Source organism: Myotis myotis, unplaced genomic scaffold, assembly GCF_014108235.1.
Source record: "Myotis myotis isolate mMyoMyo1 unplaced genomic scaffold, mMyoMyo1.p scaffold_m19_p_18, whole genome shotgun sequence".
NCBI classification, from domain to species: Eukaryota; Metazoa; Chordata; class Mammalia; order Chiroptera; family Vespertilionidae; genus Myotis; species Myotis myotis.
The window spans coordinates 43266394-43287247 of record NW_023416322.1 but is presented as its reverse complement, the minus strand read 5'-3'; the positions used below and the strand labels follow the sequence as shown (position 1 = coordinate 43287247).

General features: G+C 56.6%; 2 protein-coding genes and 1 non-coding gene across 3 annotated transcripts; 1 reads left to right on the top strand and 2 right to left on the bottom strand.

Annotated features, from left to right (window-relative positions):
- Nucleotides 1–98: 98 nt before the first annotated feature.
- TRNAT-AGU lies at nucleotides 99–172 on the top strand. Its single transcript has one exon. It is a non-coding gene; the product is annotated as a tRNA-Thr (tRNA).
- Nucleotides 173–3556: 3384 nt separating this feature from the next.
- Nucleotides 3557–7769, bottom strand: BTN1A1 (butyrophilin subfamily 1 member A1). Its single transcript, XM_036344867.1, has 7 exons — nucleotides 7691–7769; nucleotides 7102–7455; nucleotides 6405–6686; nucleotides 5251–5400; nucleotides 4769–4789; nucleotides 4632–4658; nucleotides 3557–4230 (listed from the first exon to the last, which is right to left on the bottom strand). Exons 1-7 carry the CDS (start codon nucleotides 7767–7769, stop codon nucleotides 3557–3559), a joined length of 1587 nt encoding a protein of 528 aa, XP_036200760.1.
- A 3687-nt stretch (nucleotides 7770–11456) lies between these two features.
- LOC118673741 (butyrophilin subfamily 2 member A2-like) lies at nucleotides 11457–20534 on the bottom strand. The gene is made up of 8 exons (XM_036344895.1): nucleotides 20426–20534; nucleotides 19674–19821; nucleotides 17082–17429; nucleotides 15970–16248; nucleotides 15498–15677; nucleotides 15038–15058; nucleotides 14919–14945; nucleotides 11457–12970 (listed from the first exon to the last, which is right to left on the bottom strand). Exons 2-8 carry the CDS (start codon nucleotides 19756–19758, stop codon nucleotides 12354–12356), a joined length of 1557 nt encoding a protein of 518 aa, XP_036200788.1. The 5' UTR covers nucleotides 19759–19821; nucleotides 20426–20534; the 3' UTR covers nucleotides 11457–12353.
- Nucleotides 20535–20854: the final 320 nt, after the last annotated feature.

The following is a 20854-nucleotide window of genomic DNA, read 5'->3' as shown; positions in this document are numbered from 1 at the left end:
TTGCGCCTGACCCTGGCGGAGAAGAAATAAGCAAATGCACCCCATAAAATCAAAGATCTCTCTCTTTCCCCATCGATTTGGACGCGAGCCGGCGTGCGGGCTCCGTGGCTTAGCTGGTTAAAGCGCCTGTCTAGTAAACAGGAGATCCTGGGTTCGAATCCCAGCGGGGCCTTTTTTCCCCCCCCCTTCCGGGTGTGGCTTTCCCCAGTTCGAAAGAGGATGGGTGATCAAAGTGAAATCTTAAGGGTAAATTTTCTCTATGCGGTTTCACAAAACTGTTTTACACGGGCCTGAGGATGGACTTCCTTATTATTTACAAAAACAGCACGAAGATGAATTTGTTGTTCTTTTGAAGAATATTTCCATCCTTCCTGTTTTTATATTTTTGTTCCACGTGTATTTTTTCATCAAGTACAAAAGGAACCAGGGAAAGCAGAAGGCAAAGTCACCGCATTTAAACTACAAGCTGTATAACCTCTGATCATTCTCTCGTCTTTCCCACGAACGCCCTTTCACACTCTGCAGGCAATGTTTTTAGAAAGGAGTGATGGACACAGGTGCTGTGGAGAAGGCTGCAAACACCTCTGTTCATAGCAGCCACTGAAATCCTACCTTAAATGGAACACATGTAAGGGACTGGGTGTCTCGCTGCCTGTTCTGAGTTTATCTAGCTGCACACCGAAGATGGGCGGACTTTTCTGAATGGATGTTATACTGCGAGAGAGAGAGAGAGAGAGAGAGAGAGAGAGAGAGAGAGAGAGAGAGAGAGAGAGAGAGAGAGAGAGATGAGTAGTTTCTGTGTCTACTAAACCTGGCAAAGGGAGCACTTGGCATGGGGTTTCCACCACAGCCACTTCCGTAATCACACCTGAGAGGTTTCTGAAATCACAGAGTCCCTGACTCTGCCCCAGGTGATGAAGACAGGCTTTGGCAAGGCATTTGGCAAGGCGGCCTTTCTTCCCTTTTAGAAGATTCGGAAATAAAGTCAACATTAGCAAGACAATGTCCCCCAGGCACTGGCACCTGTGCCAACCGGAAAGGGTGGTCCAGGTGCATCTGATAAGTCGGCTTCTGGTGCTTCGTGCCCAGAGGCTGGGGCTGGGGAAGGAAGGACACAGGTGTTTCCTAAGAGCCTGTCACCTGCTCAGTCCTGGGCCCGGTGACCGTTTTCCTTGAAGGGGAAAAGGAAAGGGGTGAGGGGCGAGGTTGTGGCGCTGATTAAAATCTGTAACCGGTTCTCTTTCTACTCTCAGCAAGGGGTTCCTGTGGCAGCCTGTCTGTTCTGGGTGAGGTTTCTTTCACATACACATTTCAGGATACGCATTACACATTAAACCAGCAAAGCAACTGCACGAGGTTCCCAAGTATTTTTTTTTTAAGTTAGTTGTTTTCTTTCTTTGACTTTCTAAAAGCATAATTTGAACACAAATGAACACTTTTAAAGCAGGAATAAATCATGTTCTTCTCCCAGAGATACAGTGTGGGTGGGTGGCATGCGGTGGGCAGTGTGGGGGGGAGAAGTGTTTGAGGCAGGACGAGGAGAGGACACAGAATCACATTCTATCCATTCGCGCGGCAGAGCTGGCTGGTCAGAGCCTCTGGGAGGTGGCTGTGCCTGGTCCTTGCCTGGGGCTGTGCCTGGTCCTTGCCTGGGGGAAGCGGGATTCTCGCTGAATAACGAGGGCCTGAACAGCGGTTTATAAGGTCACCCAGGTTTGCTTGCTTGCTTGCTTCCCGATTCCAAGGCATTCCCATGAAAAGTTTTTCCAAACATTTCCGCCTCCTGGAAAAGTACTTTTAAAATGCCAAGACATGGCTTCACTCATGTGCACCAGAATCACCTTTTTAGAGGTGAACATGGAGTCAGCACCCAAACGGGCCGAGGGCGGGCAGCCAGTGGGCACCGGGTCTTTTTGCGAGTCTCTGGGTTCTCCTGAGACAGCAGCGCCGGGTCTGCCTGCCAGGTGAGCCCACCCACTGCTGTCAGGCCCCGATGGGTCCTGGGTAAATAGAACCACAATGCTCAGTGAGCAACAGCCTTCTTTCCTCAGGGGTGTGTGTGTGTGTGTGTGTGTGTGTGTGTGTGTGTGTGTAGTATAGATTTTTATTGATGTCAGAGAGCAAGGGAGAGGGAGAGATAGAAATATCAGTGATGACAGAGAATCATCAATCGGCTGCCTCCTGCACGCCCCCTATAGGGGATTGAGCCCACAACCTGGGTGTGTCCTGAAGGGGAATGGAACCGTGACCTCCTGGTTCATAGGTTGCCGCTCAACCACTGAGCCATGCCGGCCGGGCCTTTCCTGTGTTTTTGTTCGGGTTCCACTCGTTACAATAAAGAAAGGAAGGTGCAGCAATCAGACAGACTTATTTATTAGGTTAAGACCACGGGCGACATTGATGCTGAACGCAGGGAAAGTACAATCCGAATAGGAGATGTGAGCGTGGACAAATGTGCAGCCTATTGACCAGAGGAGCCTGGGGCACAAGGGAAATGTGAAGACGGACAGGAGCAATCGGGCTCGCTGTGCTGAGCAGGGACACCGCAATCAGGGGACCCAAGGAGAAGGGGTGGGAGGGAGGCTGTGTGGGGAGAGAGCGCACAGGCCACGGTTTGGAAAAAGGGAGCAGTTGATGCCCAGGGAAGGGGTGTGTGAGGGGTTACACAGGACATTGGGATGACGGCTGAGGGGGCACAAGCCTGAGATAGTGCTGATGAAGAGGTGATATCCCTGAGGGACGACTCCTGGAACTGCCTCTGAATGGGAGAGAGCCCAGATCGTAAGGAGGAGGAGAAGCAGACATGATGGGGCCCACAGCGTGAGGGTGGGATGGCCCCCAGGCAAGGGAGCAGCAGGTCAGTGCGGAGAGGAATGGGGTCTGAGACACTGCTGTGCACACAACTGTCTAAAATCCTCCTCCCTGTCCACCTCCTGTCCGACACCCTGGCCCTGCTCCTGGCGTCTCTCCTCTACTCCCCCCTCCAACCGCTCAGACTCCACAGCAGCAGGGCCCGTTTCCTCCGCCCTGTAGGACAAGCTTAGGTATTTGAGATACAGGCCCTGACACTGTAGGGGCAGGCCAGGTGGTCATCCCTGGCCTGTGGTCACCTCACTTTCCTCCATCCCAGTGTCCCCTCCAGGTTCCTTGACAGGGTGTTAGCCTCGGGTCTTCTGTTCCCAGAATCCTTTGGGGTTTCTGCTTGCCTGTTCCTCCACATACCCCTCCTCTGGACACCAGGGTGGTTGTCATCACCCCATGACCATCTAACCTGACCCCATCTCAATCCCTGAGCTGTCTGTTGAGTTTATTTCAAGTCCTTCCCTTTAGGATGTGGCCTCCAGGGGTAGAAGAACAGATGTCGTTGAAAAGTCACCTCCCTGGACCCTGACTATTGGTACAGAAACAGATTAAAAAGGTTCTCTAGCAGCAGCCACACAACCTTCCCAAGACTAATCCCTATCCAACAGGAAGCCACAGAGCTGGGTGAAGCCTGAGGGGCGAGGGTGGCAGAGAGGGGTGAGAGCAAAGGGAAGCAGCTAAGCTGGGCTCATCCCTAAGGTGCCCCTTGGTTGGCCTGGGTAAAGATGAGTTTAGAATGAAGTGTGTCTGTGTCCCCAGAGGCAGCATCCTCCCCCAAGGGGGACAGTGGGATCTCCTTGGAGGGGTCCCTGGCATCAGCCTCTACCGTGACTTCCTCCAGCCCATCCGTGACCGGGCAGATGGTCAGGGGCTTTTTGCCAGAGGACCACAAGCAGAAGAAGGGTCGGAGGGGGCCAGAGAAAGAGGCCTTGGAGAACGTGTAGATGTGGGACCCGTCCATCATGTTGTAGAAGGCAACGTCTCCTGAGTCATAGTCCAGGAAAATCCCAACCCGACGGGGAGGTCCTGCCAGGGGGAGAGGGGTGCGCAGGGGGGTGAGAGCCCAGTACCCGTTTCCATACAGCTCCACAGCCCAGAACCCATTCTTGGGAGTCATGGGGTCAAATCCTTTCTTCATCACGTCCTCCCTGCAGACCCCGATGGCCCAGTCGGTCCTATCCCCCACCTCCACCTCCCAGTAATGCCTCCCGGAGGTGAAGGCCTCCCGCCCCAACACGCAAGGCCAGGAGTCAAATCTCTCCGGCTTCTCGGGCAGTTTCTGACGTTCATCTTCCAGCCGCACAGACTTGGAATCCTCATGCAGAAAGAGGTGGGGGTGGGCGGTGTCCGGGTCCAGAGTCACATCAACTAGACATGGAGAGGAAGTGAGTCTGAGCAGGCGTGAATGTGACAGGCTGCAAGCCCTGTCCTCCCTTCTCCGGAGAGACAGGAGCTGGCAGGTCTCCTCCGAGGAGAGCTGAATTGTTCAGCCTGCTCAGCTGTCTCTGTTCCCCTCTTCCCTTGACAGCCACAGGTGATGTACAAGCTGACTGTCCCCAGGGCCTAACACCCTGGCCAGACGGGCTTGTCTCCTATCCATCTCTCATGCCACCGTGTGCCTCAAGGAAAAGTTGATGCTATTGGCCACCTTTCCCCCTCTCTATCCTCATCCCTAAAGGGTGTTGGTGCTTTTGTTTCCAACTATTGTAGGACTTTGAGTCCCTGGGGGTTGAAGCCTCAGAGCCCTTGAGAGGTTGAGAGTCACTGACCTGCATGCAGTGTAGCTTTCTTCCACTCTGCAATGAGACAGAGAGACAGTCACTGAAAGGTTTTATAGGAGAGAGCGAGAGAGAGATAGAGAGGGAGAATCTTGAGGGTGAAATAATGACAAGAAGACAGAACTTACTGAGCTCTTTCAGGAGTTTCTCTGGAAAACAAACAGAAATAACAAATGACCTTTTACAGTGGACATGATGAAGCTCACAAAGGAGTAGCTGTTACATCGTGGCTACTCCATCACTGAAACATGATCAATGGTGAAGCACAAGAATTGTGCTGTTTTCTAAGTAACATGCAGGAAGTTCCTATTGGCTTGGATCGTATCTGCAGTCATTACTGGGAAACCGAAGTAAAAGTGAGGATAGCCTCAGGGTTAGTAGTGAGCAAACTTCAGGTCTAATACCTGCTAGAACTGGTTCTGATTCCTCCTGCACCCAAACCTCTGTCCTTGCTCAGACTGAGTATCAGTGACCCCAGGAGCCCTAGAATCCCCTTTGACTTTCAGAATTCCAGAGGTCCAATATCTTCCCCTGGCAACTATCCTACAGGACTTGGATCCAACCTCACTTGGACGCACTCCTGACAAGCAGCCGGGATGCTATGACTCACCTGTAGAGCTGAATTCATCCTTCCTCCACCTGGCCCTTTCCTTGTATAGTCTCCAGGTGAAAAATATGGACCCGATGGTCAGAACTCCTAGGACCACTAAGATGACAGCCACAGCCACCACCCAGGGAGTCAGCCTTGGGAAGAAAGGAGCTGAAACAAAGGACATTTGTTGTGAAACATTGAGCAAGTCCAGCTCCTCTTCTGGTTCCAAAGGGACTCGGAAGAGGGCATGACCTGGACCTCTCCCTTGCATTCCTTCCAGGGTGAAAACAGTCCCTCCAATGCCACTCAGGCTTTTAAGGGGGAAAAAAAAAAAAAAAAGATCTTAGGTAGGAAAAAGCAGAGAAAGAGAGGAATGAAGATGAATAAGAGTCGTTTTGGGATAGAACAAGAAAAAAATGGACGAATTTATGTTGTTATGGAAATTCCTCCTGAATGATCAATGGAGGACCTGAGCCAAGGGCACAGGGAAGTAACCCAGGAAGGGGAAGCGTCACCTCTGGGTGCAACAGCACAGACTCAGTGACCCAGGGAGAAGGAACAGTTCCTGCCTGGACCAGAGGCCGTGTGTGGGGGACAATGAGAAGAGTCACTTTCCTGAGGACCCTGGACAGAGCTCTCGCCTGGGCTGGAGGAGAAAGGGGTGGAAACAGGAGGGCTTAGTCTTCTTGCTCAAGGAGTGGGTCTCGGGATCAGGAAGGCCTGAGGGACAAAGCTTCTCTATCCAAGGTGCATCTCCTAAGAAAACCTGGGTTTTCTACAAGGTCTTGGTACAGTTTATGCCTTCAGAATATTTAAAAAATATTTTTATTGATTTCAGAAATGAAAAGAGAGAGAGGGAGAGAGAGAGAGAGAAAGAGAGAGAGAGAAACATCAATGATGAGAGAGAATCATCAATCAGCTACCTCCTGCACACCCCACACTGGGGATCGAGCCCGAAACCCGGGCATGTGTCCTGACCAATAATCCAACTGCAAACTCCTGGTTCATAGGTCGACAACGCTCATCCACTGAATCTTGGGGCTAAAATCTTTATTCTGAGTGAAGTTGGTGGGGCTCCCTCATGAGAGTGGGTGGGATTTTAGGTGGAGAAAGTAGACTGCTCTGCCAGGTGGTCATGCTTCACAGAGGAACCCAGTGTTGGGCTCACTGACCTGGTATGAAAATGTCTACTTCCTTCTCCTGGCCGAGGAGGAGGTTCTGGATGCAGCAGGACACGTTCTTCATGGAGGGGTCCCTGATGGTCACAGAAGCTGTCACGGTGAACAGGCCTTCTTCGTCGGGATCCCTGGACTCTGACGTGGAGGAGAACTTCTCTCCCGTGGGTGTCCTCCACTGCACCCGGGGCTCCGGGTACCACCCCAGCGAGGTGCACTCCAGCCGGGTCTCCCCGTTGTCCTGAAGGTCCACGTGGATGTGAGGATCAGAGCCCAGCGCTGTGGAGAGAGCAGCTGGTCTTACTCCTTCAGGGGACTCCCTCTGGAGCCTCAGACCCACAGGGCGGCATAGATTGGGAAAGAGAAGCACGCGGGGAGGGGGGAGAGGGCTCCTCTCCATACTGCATCACACAAGGAAACTGAGGGTCAACACGGGCATTTCATAACCTCCTCAGAAAGGGGCGCCAGCCCGGCGGGTCTGGCTCAGCGGTTGAGCATCAACCTATGAACCAGGAGGTCAGGGTTCCTTCCAGGTCAGGGCACCCGCCCTGGTTGTGGGCTGATCAATGACTCTCTCATCATTGACCTTTCCATCTCTCTCTCCCTCTCCCTTCCTCTCTGAAATCAATAAACATGTACTTAAAAAGAGACGCACACCTCCGGGGAGTCCGGGAGAAGGGCTCGCGGTACTCACCGGCCACCCGCAGGCGCACGCGGGCCTCTCCGTGGCCTGGGCCGTCCTCCCGCCGGAAGGAGCAGCGGTACTCGCCGTCGTCCGAGGCCTGGACCCCGCGGATCCGGAGCGCCACGCGGCCCTGGGCCAGGCCGTCCAGCACCAGCGCGGCTCGGCCCCGGTACCGGGCCAGCTGCTCGGTGTCCTGCGCGCGCCCGGCCCGGTGCACCAGCACCGCCAGGGCCTCCGGCTCCCGCAGCCACCGCATCTCCAGGGGCGCGGCGCTCAGGTTCGCGGGCAGGTGGCAGGGCAGCTCCGCGTCCGCGCCCACCAGCGCCAGGACCGGCTCCGCGGGCCCCGCCACGTCGAAGGGAGCTGCCAGGAACCGGACAGTTAGACACCGGGGCAGCCAGACACCGGGAGGGCCGAGGACGGATGGGGACCGGGGTCCCCGCACCAGGGCAGCGTCCTTACGCCCATTCCTGGGGCAGCCCGCCCCACGACACCAGTTTGGGGCCCAGGCTGAGCCTCCAGGGAGAACCGAATGGGGTCATTTCTGTTTACCCTGCAGGCCAGGGGCAGCAGGGAGACCCACCTGCGTCCACGGGACCTGCGTGCTGCCCGCGCAGATGCAGAAGCAGGAGGGTGAGCAGACACCCCCCGAGGCAGGGGCTGGGGAAGGCGGCCATCGCCCTCCTCCGCTGCAGTCAGTGGGGAGCTTGGCCTAGAAGACAAAGGGCAGTTCTTTCCCCCTCGGAGGAGCCAGGCCTTGCACAGACCGCCCCACCCCCCCTGCCCTCCACACACACGCACACAAGCCGGCCATCCGCCCACCCAACACCCTAAAAGAACACAATGGGCCCTACAACCCTGAGGAGACAGGAGGTGGGAGCTGTGAGACAGGGTGCCCGGGAAGGGGTGCCTGTGAAGGAAGGAATCTTGGAACCACTGTTCTACAAAAACCCTCTTCTTTCAAAGGCAGTGATTCGGTATTTGCTTTAGCAATGATGACAGAGATAACGCGATAGAGGCAGAGGTGGGTGCCGGGAATGAAGAGGAAAAAGCAGAGGTTGGAGAAGGACAGGGAAGGTGCTGAGAGAGCTAAGGGCGTGCAGTGCAGAGGGCCTTGGCCTTGGGAGGCGCCCGGGGCCAGCGGGAGCGGACATGCCTCCTGGCTGAGCGGGATCTGGGCACCCACCTGGCTCCTTGGAGGAAAGGGCGCCTGCCAGGCACTGCCACCGAGTGAGAAGGCTGGGCGCGCCGGGGCCAAGTTAAAGCCACAGAGGAGGAAGGGGCAGTGCCCTCAGGAGCGCCTGCCCCCACCCCATCCCCGATGTGTTTACTTTGGAAAGGAGTTTTCCAGCGACAACGGGAAGGGTCTGCTGCTCAGAGAACAGGGCCTACGCCCAAGCACCGGGCTAACTAAATGGGCAGAGTGGACAGGGAAGGGGCAAGAGAACGCTGGGAGGAGCCGGGAGCCTCCGCTCCTTCATCTCTAAAACGGGAATATTGTTAATAATAACCTTATTCAGAGGGGTTAAGCATGTAGAGCACAAAGCTTACAGTAGGGACATAGAAGAGGGTGTGACTTGTATTTTTTTATTATTTATGTGGGCTGAGAATTCCAGGTAGGCTGTATGTACCTGTGTGTGATTCAGTTTTTAGGGCCCCAGGATTGCCTCCCTGGGAGTAACTCATGAGGCCTGCAATTCCTATTCGAGGTTAAGCCTCTTATTGTTATGGAAAAAGAATATGGGAAAATGTTTTTTAAAAAGAAGAAATCACCCATAATGTCACCGACTGACGATAACCTGTACTCACATGTCAGCATCTTTCATCCCAGGGTTTACCTTACGTGCATGTGCACCAGAAAACAGAACTGATGAGGCTTTCGCATAATTTGAAGGGTGGTTAACAGTTATATCATATTGTAGGTTCTTACAGTTCCCAAGACTGTGGGCATTTTGTTTTTTTGCCTATTATACATAGTACATGTTACAAATAGGCTTTGTCCATATCTTTGATAACTTCCTGATATGCTTTCTGATCAATTCCGAGAAATGTAGTCATTGGGTCCAAGGGGATGAGCAGGCCGCCCAAGTTCCTTCCTGGAATGCTGAACCTGTCTCACTATCAACAGAATGTCCTCCTCACCTAACCCTGCCTGCACCACTGAAGTGGATCAAGCTGTGATCTTACCATGCTTTTAATTATTTATTTTTTAAAAATATTTTTATTGCTTTCAGAGAGGAAGGGAGAGAGAAACATCAGTGATGAGAGAATCATGGATCGGCTGCCTCCTGCACACCCCACACTGGGGATGAAGCCTACAACCCTGGCCTGTGCCCTGACTAGGAATCAAACTGTGACCTCTTGGTTCCTAGGTTGACGCTCACCCACTGAGCCACGCCGGCCGGGTTTACCATGTATTTATGTAATAGTGAGGTTGGTCACTTTTCATATTATCCACTCAATATTTTCCGGAAGTGAGCTCTTCAGGCCAACCACTCATTTGTTTCCTAGACAGACACATTCTGGTGCTGTTTCATATCCATTTGTATGAGCTTTTTTATAAATTAAAGATGTCAGCTCTGTATTATCTTTGTGGCAAAAATCCTTCATTACCACAGTTTAGTCCTGGTCTTCTAATTGGGCATATGATGAAGACCAAACAAATGATTGACCCACCAGACTGCTAGGAGAATTACTTCCCAAATGCAAATCTGATTATTTCACGTTTTGCTTAAAAATCCCTACATATGCCCAGCTGGTGTGGCTCAGTGGTTGAACGTTGAACCATGAACCAGGAGGTCAGGGTTTGATTCCTTAGTCAGGGCACATGCCTGGGTGGTGGGCTTGATCCCCAGTGTGGGGCTTGCAGGAGGCAGCTTGGATCAATGACTCTCTCTCATAATTGATGTTTCTGTCCTTCTCTCCTTCTCCCTCCCTCTCTCTGAAATCAATAAAAAATATATTTTTAAATCTCTACAAATCTCCTTAGTGACCCCAGCACCAAGTTCAGGCACCTTAATCAGGGCAAGAAAATGCTGTAGGATTGAGTGTTCAGCTACCTTCCTCTCCTCTATTTTCTCCAAGGGCCTACACACCCACCGGAGGAATTTGGGTGGAGATGTGGTTGTCTCAACCTGCAACCCCCTCTCAGGCCTTAAGATGGTAGTGTTGTCTCCCTCTCCTCCCGGCTGCTGGCTTCCCATGAATGGTGGGGATGCCCTGGAGAGGGCTCTGGCTCAGGGTTTTGGGTTTGTCTTCTTTGCATGTGGCCTAATCGAGCTAAGACGAAGGACTGGGTGAGGGCATCATGGAGGGCACTGTGTTCTGTGGCTCCTTACTCAGCATTGAGCCCGCTGCTCTTCCCGGGGGCGCACACTGTTGGCACGCTGGTAATAATCAGATAGGGCCCACTGATAGGTTGGCATGGTAGCGATGACATCAATCCCCATTGACCAAGCCCGTGTTGAATGGATGTGCACTGTACCCCTCGGAGTTCGTGTAGGTGAAGTGCCAGCAGGGCAGTGAGGAGGCCTGGGTGACTGGTGACGGGTTTCTGTATGGAAGAGGGACTCTTGGGGGTGGGAGAGGTGCAAATGCCCTGGGGTCAGGCTGAGTGGGAATGCTGTCGCAATGGAGAATTCCCAGAATAAAGTAAAAGGGAGACAGGACCTCAGAGGAGCCAGTGAAGTGCGGTTGGAGTGAGCTTGCAGGGAGGGACCAGGGAGTCTGATGCACCTGAGCTCCCCCCAGAATCTACCCCATTGCAGCCCCTCCCTGCCACCTGGTGGGGTGAGCTCTCCAGGCAGGGCTACAAACCTTAGGGAATTTTAGGGGTGGGCCAGGAATTCATTCACCTTGCTTTCCTCTTGTGGGGCACTCAGGAGGCAGCCGATCAATGATTCTCACCCTTGGTGTTTCTATCTCCCTCTCCCTCTCTGAAATCAATAAAAATATATATTTTAAAAAACAAACAACAAAAACACACTAACGTCCAGCTAAATACTGTGTGGTTTCATTGTCGGCCTGGGGAATTCACTTCGTTAGAATTTCCTTCTTCCTTTTCGGGCATTAGGGACCCTTCTCCTTGAACAACCCATTTCCAGTGGATTTTAGTGACTTGTGCTGTTTGTTCTTCCCGGGAAGCCCCCCTCAACCCTGGTCTTCATCTGACCCGAGGCAGAGCTCACCCCGAGAATAGCCTTCCTGGGGGGTATTTCTTGAAAACAGTTAGTGGCGATTACTTAATTGGCATCTGCCCCAAGATTGCGCACCTTCTCTCATGGGCAGATGAGAGAATCCGTCTCTATTAAAGCCAGACATCAGATTTGCAAAACAAACTGAACAATGCCATGCACATCACAAGCATTTATTTTGCTTTGCAAACAAGTCATCTTTCACAAAAACATGTTATGTTAATCTTAATCCGTTTATAGCTGTCACATAAATATAGATTGACAGACTTCTTCGAAGCTTTTCAGTCCAATATAGCAAATATCAGCAGCAAAAATGAGCAAAAGCCCTCTGGGGCCTCGGTCATTTTTCGTGAATAAGGCATCCTGAGGCCAAGAAGCTGGAAACCAGCGGCCTCCCCGCTGAACCGAGGCCTTGCGATGAACTGGTTCACTGCTCACCTGCTCAGCTGGGGCCTTACACCCCGGGCCGCTCTCCGCGACCATGACCGGGTACTGCCCCCTCGATTTTGGTGGGGACACCTGAGCCAGGCCCGATCCCCACAGATCCTCGTCTTTCATCCTGTGTCTGTTCCGTCCTTTCAGCCTGGGAGCTTTGCTGTGTGGGCTGCAAACCGGGGGGTGGGCGGGCTGGACCTGCAGGTGCTGGGACCCTGGGCCCTCCTGAGCCGGCTCAGCCACCCGAGGGCCGGGCCCCTCCCAGCCCGCCGTCCCGCTTCCTCATCCCTGACCTCCAAGGGTGGCTTTCCGTCCTCTCAGGTCCTGGGGCACCTGCTGGCCTCACGGCGAGTCCACGGTGCCTGGTGTGGACTCGGGTTCAAGGCCACACGCGTCACCTGATGCTACCGCAGCGGGCTCTCCGCCCGTCGCCGCCCAGCACTTTCTTTGGTTGGGGGCCACCCGGAGCCCTGATGCCCCCGGGACTGGCCCCTGCCCCCTGGTGACCGGCAAATGAGCGGCTGCAGCAACTGCCTCAGTGGGGAGACGGCCTGGGGTGCGGGCGGGGCCTCGGAAGGGGGTCTCCGATGTGACCACAGCGGGTGCGTGGCAGGAGGGGCGGCCAGGGCTCCCCTACTCTCCTCGGAGGCCAGGGAACTGGTGGCTGCGCTCGGTCCTCGCCCCGTGCAGGACCAGGCCTCCCTCAGGCACCGGGACGCCCTGGGCCCCGGCGAACGCGGGGCAGATGGACAGGGCGCCGTCGTCGGAGCCCAGGCGGAAGAAGGGGCGCAGGGGCCCCGAGAAGGACGCGCGCGGGCAGGTGTAGAGGTGCGCGCGCTCCCGCGCGTCGTAGAAGGACACGTCCCCGGCTTCGTAGTCCAGGAACACGGCCACGCGGCGCAGGCGCCCCCTCAGGGGCAGCACCCTCTCGGGCGAGGCCAGCGCGCGGTACCGGCCCTCGAACATCTCCAGGGTCCAGAAGCCGTGCCCGGGGGCCAGCGGCCCCTCGCCCCTCCGCTCTGCGCCCGCCGCGCAGACGCCCACGGACCAGGCCATGGCGCGCTCCACCTCCACCTCCCAGCAGTGCCGGCCTTCGGAGAAGCTGGGGGCGCCCAGCACGCAGGGCCGGCAGGAGAACCGCTCGGGGGTGTCTGGCAGACTCTGCCGCGAGGGCCCCCGCCGCACGCTCCTCCGGTCCTCGGACAGGAAGAGCTCGGGGTGCGCGGTCTCGGGGTCCAGGACCACGTCGGCTGCGGAGGAAGCCCCGGGTCAGGCCGCAGAGGCGGGGACACGCCCCTCCCCTGCGCTGGGATCCCGGGGAAGGGCCGGATCCCAGGCCCCGGGCGGCCCCAGGCGAGAACTCCCGACCTGCGCATCCACCTGCGCGGGTGGCGCGGCCTCCGGGAGAGGCGGCCCCAGCGCGTGCGCTGCAGGGAGCGCTCCCTCTCTCTCCGAATCCTCGGGTCCCCACCCCCCCTTTTCTCGGCCAGGACCTCTGACCTGAGAATCTCCTTAGCCGTGGAACTTGCAGAGACCCCGTCCCCGCCCCACCCCAGGGAAGCCATTCGGGCCCGATCGCTCCCCGCACACACGGGCAGGAGCCCGGATGGGTCCTCGGCGTCCGCCGGGTTAACCGGTGGCGGCGACGTAAGTGATGGACAAGGGCTCCCTTCAAAGGGCGAAGGAGGACAAGGCCCCCAAAGCCACTGCCCCCCGAGAGGCGAGCCCGGCAGAGGCGGGCCCGCTCCCACCGGCTGTGCGCTAACACCTGCGCCCAAGGGACTTCTCCCGGTTCGGGATGTGCCGAACGGCGCTCCGCAGACCTCCCCACCTGCCCTTCCGTGACTGAACCGGCCGGCGTCCATCGTGTTAAAATGCCTTCTCCCTCCCCCATCTTTATGTCCAACGGTGACAGTTGTAAAATTCACCCAAAGAGGAAAGGTCCAGCCCTTGCTGGCTGGGCTCAGCTATTAGAGGGACGGCCTGCGGACTGAAGGGTCCCGGGTTCCATCCCGGTCAAGGGCAGGTACCTTGGCTCAGGCTCGAACCCAGGCCCTGGTTGGGGGGTTCGTTTGGAGGCCACCAGTTGATGTGTCTCTCTCACATCGGTGTTTCTCTCCGCGTCGCTCCCTCTCCCTTTCACGATTTCTAAAGGTCAGTGGGAAAATGTCCTCAGGTGAGGATTAACAAATAAATAAACAAACAAGGAAGGAAAGGGCCAATCCCCGTGGTGTCTGCTAAAACCTGGACTCTTTGGTGCCTTTGAGCAGAGGGTGCTGAATCACACACAGCGCAGGGAGCTCATAGGACGCTGTGGGCTCCCACTTGCCCAGGCCCCGTCCCTGTGGGCTGCGCCCAGCATCAGGGGTCCCCTGGGCAGGGAGGCGTTTCCTGAGGCAGCTCCTGGCAGCTCCCTGCAGCCCGCACCTTCCCCGGTTACATCTATCTCAGCCAGCAGTGTCCTCCCTCACGTAAACCCCGGGTCCGAAGAGTCCCGACCCCTGAACCATAACCTCGGGGAGGTCCGCTCTGTGCCTGACCTGCTTGCCCTCCCGTAGTCAGGGACGAAATGACTCTGAAAAGCGAGGGCGGGAAAGTGGCTCCTCTCCCGCTCCTGGAGGCAGGACAGCAATTTCTCTGCTGTTCATATTCCCCCTGAGGACCGGGCCCAGCCCTCGGGGACACACGAGTCACTCCCAGAACTGGTTTTCAAAGCAACTGCAGGCACACTGGCCAAGACTGAGGAAAGGGTGATTCCCTCATTCCTGGCTCAGGCCTGGCTCAGGGGTTCAGCATCAGCCCATGAACCAGGAGGTCACAGTTCCATTCCCGGTCAGGGCACAGGCCCGGGTTGTGGGCTCGATCCCCAGTGCGGGGCGTGCAGGAGGCAGCTGATCAATGATTCTCTCTCATCATTGCTGTTTCTATCTCTCTCTCCCTCTCCCTTCCTCTCTGTGAAATGAATAAAAACACCTTTTTTAAAAAACGAGGGTGGGAAGGAAGCGAAGAGTTGACATCAGCCCCAGGAATTCCTGTGGGAAGAGCTGGGATGCCACTGGGTGGGGGTAGGATGCTGCGAGTGAACTGACCCCAGCCCAGGCTCCCCCGCACTGTGGCCCTGGTGACCCTCAGCGTACCCCATCCCTTTGGCTGGCTAGTGGGGGAAGCTCAGGAGGTGAGGGACGGCCGGGTGCTCACCAGCATGTAGGAGGCCTCTTCTCCATCCTGCAAGGGGACAGACAGTGAGCTTCCCGAGGTGACCGGGACCAGCAGGAAGCACGCGGTGCACAGGGCCATTCAGGAAATGCGAGACTTACGCAATTCTTCCTGAAGTTGCTCTGAAAAAATAAACGAAACACAACGGACGCCCTCAACGTGTATAGTTCTCTGCAAGTGAGTCGCTGGTAAACAAAGGCCTAGCTCTTTCTGTGAATCCTCCCTCCCCCACCTCTCAGGAAGCGCCAGGTCCCAGAAAGGAGGTGGACCAGGTGGCTGGACTGTCCTGGCTCAGTTAGGTTTGCTTTCTTTCAGCAACAGGGCGCTCTCTGCAGCCAGGTGGGTGGATGTAACATCTGAGGAAAGCGAACAGGAGTTGGGGGGGAGGTCGGGGGCCGGGACACAGAGCCCCAAGCCCTGACAGTCCCATTTGTCCTGTCTCCCAGGCTCCTGCAGCCCAGCAGGGTCATGGGAACGGCAGTGAAGTGCCTTCTTACTCGTTCACTTTTTGTTAGCCGTTCTTTCTCTCTTTTCCCACACGTTCTTGCCCCTGTTCCTTACGAGCCATTTCTTTCTGTTTATTTTCAAGGTCTTTTTCCAGGGCCAGAGCTTCTTTTCTCCTGCGGAGTTTCCTGATGAGACAGATGCTGCCGAGGATGATGATGAGGAGGAGCAGAGCAGGCAGGACAACTGCCAGGGCCTCCATCCAGGGGAAGGGAGATGAGCTGGGGATCAAGGGTTCTGGAAGGGGGGCCAGAGAAGTCCCAGTGAGTGAGGCCAGGGAGGTCCGGGGTGAGAACCATCACAGGGAGGAAAATCAGATTTACCCTCAGGGAAGAGGCTCCTACTCCTGAGTTTTGAGAATATTTGATGTTCCCCTTGTGATTCGGGGAGAGGCCTCAGCTCAGCTGCTGCCCCAGCTCTTCAGGGCCCAGGACCCTCCCGCTGCAGCCCCTCCCCCAGCCTCGCTGGGGCTCCCCTCTGTCTGCTGAGGACCCTCATGGGCTGGGCCCCCAGAGGGCAGTGAGTGAACCTGGGATGAAGATCACAGAGTCCTTCTCCTGGCCGAGCAGCGTGTTGTTGACGGAGCAGGTCATGTTCCTCACGGAGCTGTCCGTGATCACGGCCAAGGTGACCCTGAAGAGGCCGTCAGCATCCTGGGCGTAAGCCTCCTCCAGGGCGGGCGTGACCTCACCATACGGGTCCCTCCACACTGCGTGGGGCTCGGGGTACCACCCTTCCGACGTGCATTCCAGCCGGATGCCCCCATCCTCATGGTCCTTCATCTCAATGAGGGGCTTGGAGCCCAGGCCTGGGGACAGAGAGATACGTCTAAAACCTCTACTTCTGAAGCATGTTCCTGGTAAAGACGCTCAGAGATCTCTAAGGAGCAGCATCAGCACCATCTGTGGGGTTAAGGACGCATGGAACTGAGCATCTCAGAGGGAAGGTGGGGGAGGGCGGTGGGTGGAAGGTGATCAACCAAAGACCTTGTATGCATATGTGCATGGCCCATGGCCACAGACAATAGGTGGTGAGGGCCTGGGGTGGGGAGGGGTGGCCTGGAGGAGATTAATGGGAGGAAAAGGGGATATATGCAATGTTTTCAACAATAAAGGTTTCTTAAGAGCTGTAGGGATTAAACGTTCTCCCTGCTCAAGGCTCCCGCTGTGTTCTGTGTGCTTCTCAGGACTCCATGCCCACAGCTCAGCAGGGCAAAGCCACTGGTTGGGGCCTGGGGCAGGAGGAGGCTGTCCTCCGAGGTTGAAGGGAATTCTAGGCAAAAACCTACTGGACGGCTTGACCGGCGTGGCTCAGTGGTTGAACGTCGACCTATGGACCAGGAGTTGTCCATAGGTCTCCTATCAGGGCATATGCCCGGGTTGCATATGGGGGGCGTGCAGGAGGCAGCTGATCAATGATTCTCTCTCATCATTGATGTTTCTTTCTTTCCCTCTCCCTTCCTCTCTGAAATCAATAAAAATACATTTAAAAAATATGTATTAACAACAAAACAAAACAAAAAAACCTACTGGGCTGCCGGGGGCCTAAGGTTCAGTGAGTTGCTCTGTGAAAAAGCCACTGAACGAAAAAAAAAAACGAAAAAAAAAAGAAAAAGCCACTGAACGAAGTGACACGACGCACCTGCCACCACCAGGCGCATGGCGGCCTCGTCGTAGGACCTGCCTCGCTGGAAATAGCAGCGGTAGACGCCGTCGTCGTGGGCTGTGACGTTGTGAATGACGAGGGCCACCCTCCCCTTGCTAATGTCCTCGCTCACAAAGGTGGTCCGTCCGCGGTACTGTGCCATCTGCTCCTCGGGCCTCTCGCGCCCGCCCATGTACACCAGCACCGCCGGGGAGAGCCGAGCCCGGCACCACCGCACCTCCATGTCCTCCGCGCTCTTCTCAGGCGACAGGTGGCAGCGGAGCACCGTGTGTTCTCCCACCATGGCCAGGATGGGCTCATCCGGTCCCACGACTGTAAACTGGGCTGCGCGACAGAGGCAGAGGCTCAGGCGGGGCACCGGCCATTGGACATCGAGGGCAGGAAAGTGACAGGGGCCTTACAATCTGGCAGACAGAGCAGCTGAATTAATCGGAAAAGTTATCCTATTATTTTAAACCTTAGAACACAGATACTTATGGGAACAGGGGTTAAGTTTCTTATATGTGAGCAGGGGGTTACATTTTTCTTGTTTCCCTTTCAAGCCCTGTGTGAAGTGATTGGGGAGGTGACTCAGCTGTGAGTCCAGGGAGCAGAACCCATAAGCTGGGTCACCAGGAGCCAAAACACCATCTCAGCAACAGCATCTCATCGCCTGGGGACTGAGGACAAGAGCTGACAGCTGAGACCCCCAGGGCTGCACACAGCACCCAGCCCCTTCCCCTTTGTAGTCTTGTCCCTGCACCTGCTGGGAGACAGGATTTGATGCTTGTAAGCACCCTGTCTGCTTGGTGGGCCGCATTCTCAGTAAACGCCTCATGGGACTCATCCCTGCCTTCGTGACTGGACACAGCGACAGGCAGCCGAGCCCACCCGGGGGTTTTCCCCGGTAACAACAGGAAGTGGCTCTTCTCCGGGACAGCTACTCCTGGGTGGAGGGGTCTGGGGGCCAGTCGCTGTGGCTGGCTGGAGCTAGGGACGCCTAGTAAGTACCTACCGTGGCGGTTAATGCTTGGTGAACAGAACACAGAGGCCCACACGGAGCTCCTGCAGACCCTGTGCTTAGAGCTGTCCTGTTCCCCAGTCCAGCCCCAGCCTGGGGGGAGGTTGGGACTGGAACTGTCCAACAGGGTAGCCGCCAGCCAGTCCCAACTGAAACTTGCTGTCAGTGTGAAATGCATACACAGCCCTGGACGGTATGGCTCAGTGCACAGAGCGCTGGCCTGACCTGAAGGGTCCCGGGTTCCATTCCAATCAAGGGCAGGTACCTTGGTTGCAGGATCCTTCCCGGTCGGGTCCTGGTTGGGGACGTGCAGGAGGCAACCAATCAATGAGTTTCTCTCACATGGATGATGTTTCTCTCTGTCTTTCCCTCTCTCTTCCACTCTCCCTAAAAATCAATGGAAAAATACTCGCCCCTGAGGATTAACAACAACAATTTGAATGAGGCCCGGCCGGTGCAGCCAGTTGTGGGGAGCACGGGACTTGGCTGGAAGGTCTGTAAGGAGGGTTCTCCGAAAGGTCAGGGCTCTGAGGGAACTGCGCTGAAGGCGGCAGCCCCTACCTTGACTTTTCCAAACAAGCCCGATCCCCGGGTGTTCTGCTAGAATCTCTGTTTAGTCTTTAAGACCCGACCCTGTAGAAGCATGTGCTTCCTCAAGGATGCCTGCCTGCTGATTGTATCCAGAGGCTAATTTGAGCTCAAGCTGTTAGGACAATAAAAGCCCACGAGGCAGGCGAACAGGGCTACTTGGTGCGATAGCCAAGTGGTGCCTTAGCCTCTTTCACAGAAACTGTGTTAGAGCATCTGCCCATCCATCGCTCAGGGTCTTCCGGCCCCGGCAGCCAATCAATGATTCTCTCTCATCATTGCTCTCTCTCTCTCTCTCTCTCTCTCTCTCTCTCTCTCTCTCTCTCTCTCTCTCTCCCTCTCTCTCCCTCTCCCTCTCCCTCTCCCTCTCCCTCTCCCTCTCCCTCTCCCTCTCCCTCTCCCTCTCCCTCTCCCTCTCCCTCTCCCTCTCCCTCTCCCTCTCCCTCTCCCTCTCCCTCTCCCTCTACCTCTCTCCCTCTCTCCTTTTCCCTGATAAAGTTTGAATTTTGGTTACTTGGGGGTTATGTGCCTTTGAACTGGGGGCGCTGGCGTGAACTCAACAGGTGCACGAAGGTGTGAGCACACACAGAGGGAAGTGTGGCAGCCCCCACCTGAGACCAGCGCCCACCTGAGACCAGTGCCCACCTGAGACCAGCCCCACCTGTGACCAGCCCCACCTGAGACCAGCCCCACCTGAGACCAGTGCCCACCTGAGACCAGCCGCCACCTGAGACCGGCCCCCACCTGAGACCAGTGCCCACCTGAGACCGGCCCCCACCTGAGACCAGTGCCCACCTGAGACCGGTCCCCACCTGAGACCAGCGCCCACCTGAGACCAGTGCCCACCTGGGACCAGCCCCACCTGAGACCAGTGCCCACCTGAGACCGGCACCCACCTGAGACCAGCGCCCACCTGAGACCAGTGCCCACCTGGGACCAGCCCCACCTGAGACCAGTGCCCACCTGAGACCGGCACCCACCTGAGACCAGCGCAGACAGGCCGAGGAGGGGGAAGAAGAGCCGGGGGTCCGGCGGGGAGACGCGAAGGGAAGCCGCCGGCTCCATGGCACCGAGGTCCAGTCACCCCGGGGAGGCGGGGAGGCGGGGGCGCAGGCCCAGGGCGCAGACCTGGGGAGTCGCCAGAGACTTGGCACCGCCATCCTGATCAGCAGGCGTCCCTGCAACTCGTGTTGGTGCCATCAGAGCCCCCACGTGTGTCCTGGGCACCCCATTGTGTCCAGGGTCGCCCCTACAGCAGGACTCCGAACATTCCATGGCCGGAGCCAGGAACCTCGATCCGCCCGGCCCGGCTCACGTCTCAGCCAGAGCTCGGCTTCTGCAGAGTCACCGGATAGCTTTCCACCCCCTTCCTCCCCTCCCCGTCCTCCCCTCTCCTCCCCTCTCCTCCCCTCTCCTCCCCTCTTCCCCCCTCCTCCCCTCTCCTCCTCCTCCTCCTTTTCCCTCTCCTCCTTCCCCTCCCCCCCTCTACCTCCCCTCTTCCCCCTCCCTGTCCCCCTTCTCTTTTCTCTTCTCCCCTCCCCCTTCTCCTTCCCCGCTTCCCCCTCTCCTCCTCCCCCTCCCTGTCCCCCTTCTCCTTCCCCTCCTCCCTCTCCCTCCGCCTGTGCGCCCCCAGGTGAGGCCGCGCAGAGACCCGGGAAGCCCCCCTCCAGGACCCGCCCTCCCCACCTGGTGACCTCCCGCCCCCACGGGAGCGCAGCGCCCGCGGTCCCACCTGTCGGACTTCAGGGCGGCATCTCCTTTCCTCCGCGGACGCTCAAGGACGGTCCGGTTCTCCCTCTGTAACCCGCCCGAGAGCAAACCGTCCCGCACGCGGGGAGGAAAACTCCCTCTTCCCCCAACCGGGGCCGGAGGACCGGAGAGCCGGGGGGCCGAGGGGCCGGGGGGCCGGGGACCCGGGCTGGGGGCCAGGGGGCTGCGGGGCTGGGACCTGTGTCCTCTGGGACCCGAGTCCCAAGAGTCCCAAGAGATTGGCGGCGGCGGGTCAGCCAGCCAATGGCGTCCCGAGTCCGTTCGTCATCGGTTGCTGGGTAGAACACGCACAAACTGCATAAACAGCAAACATCCATAACTGCGAATCGCTTTTTGAGATGATCTGGCCTTTTAGTTCCTTTTCCTTCCTTTTTAAAAAATGATGTGTTTA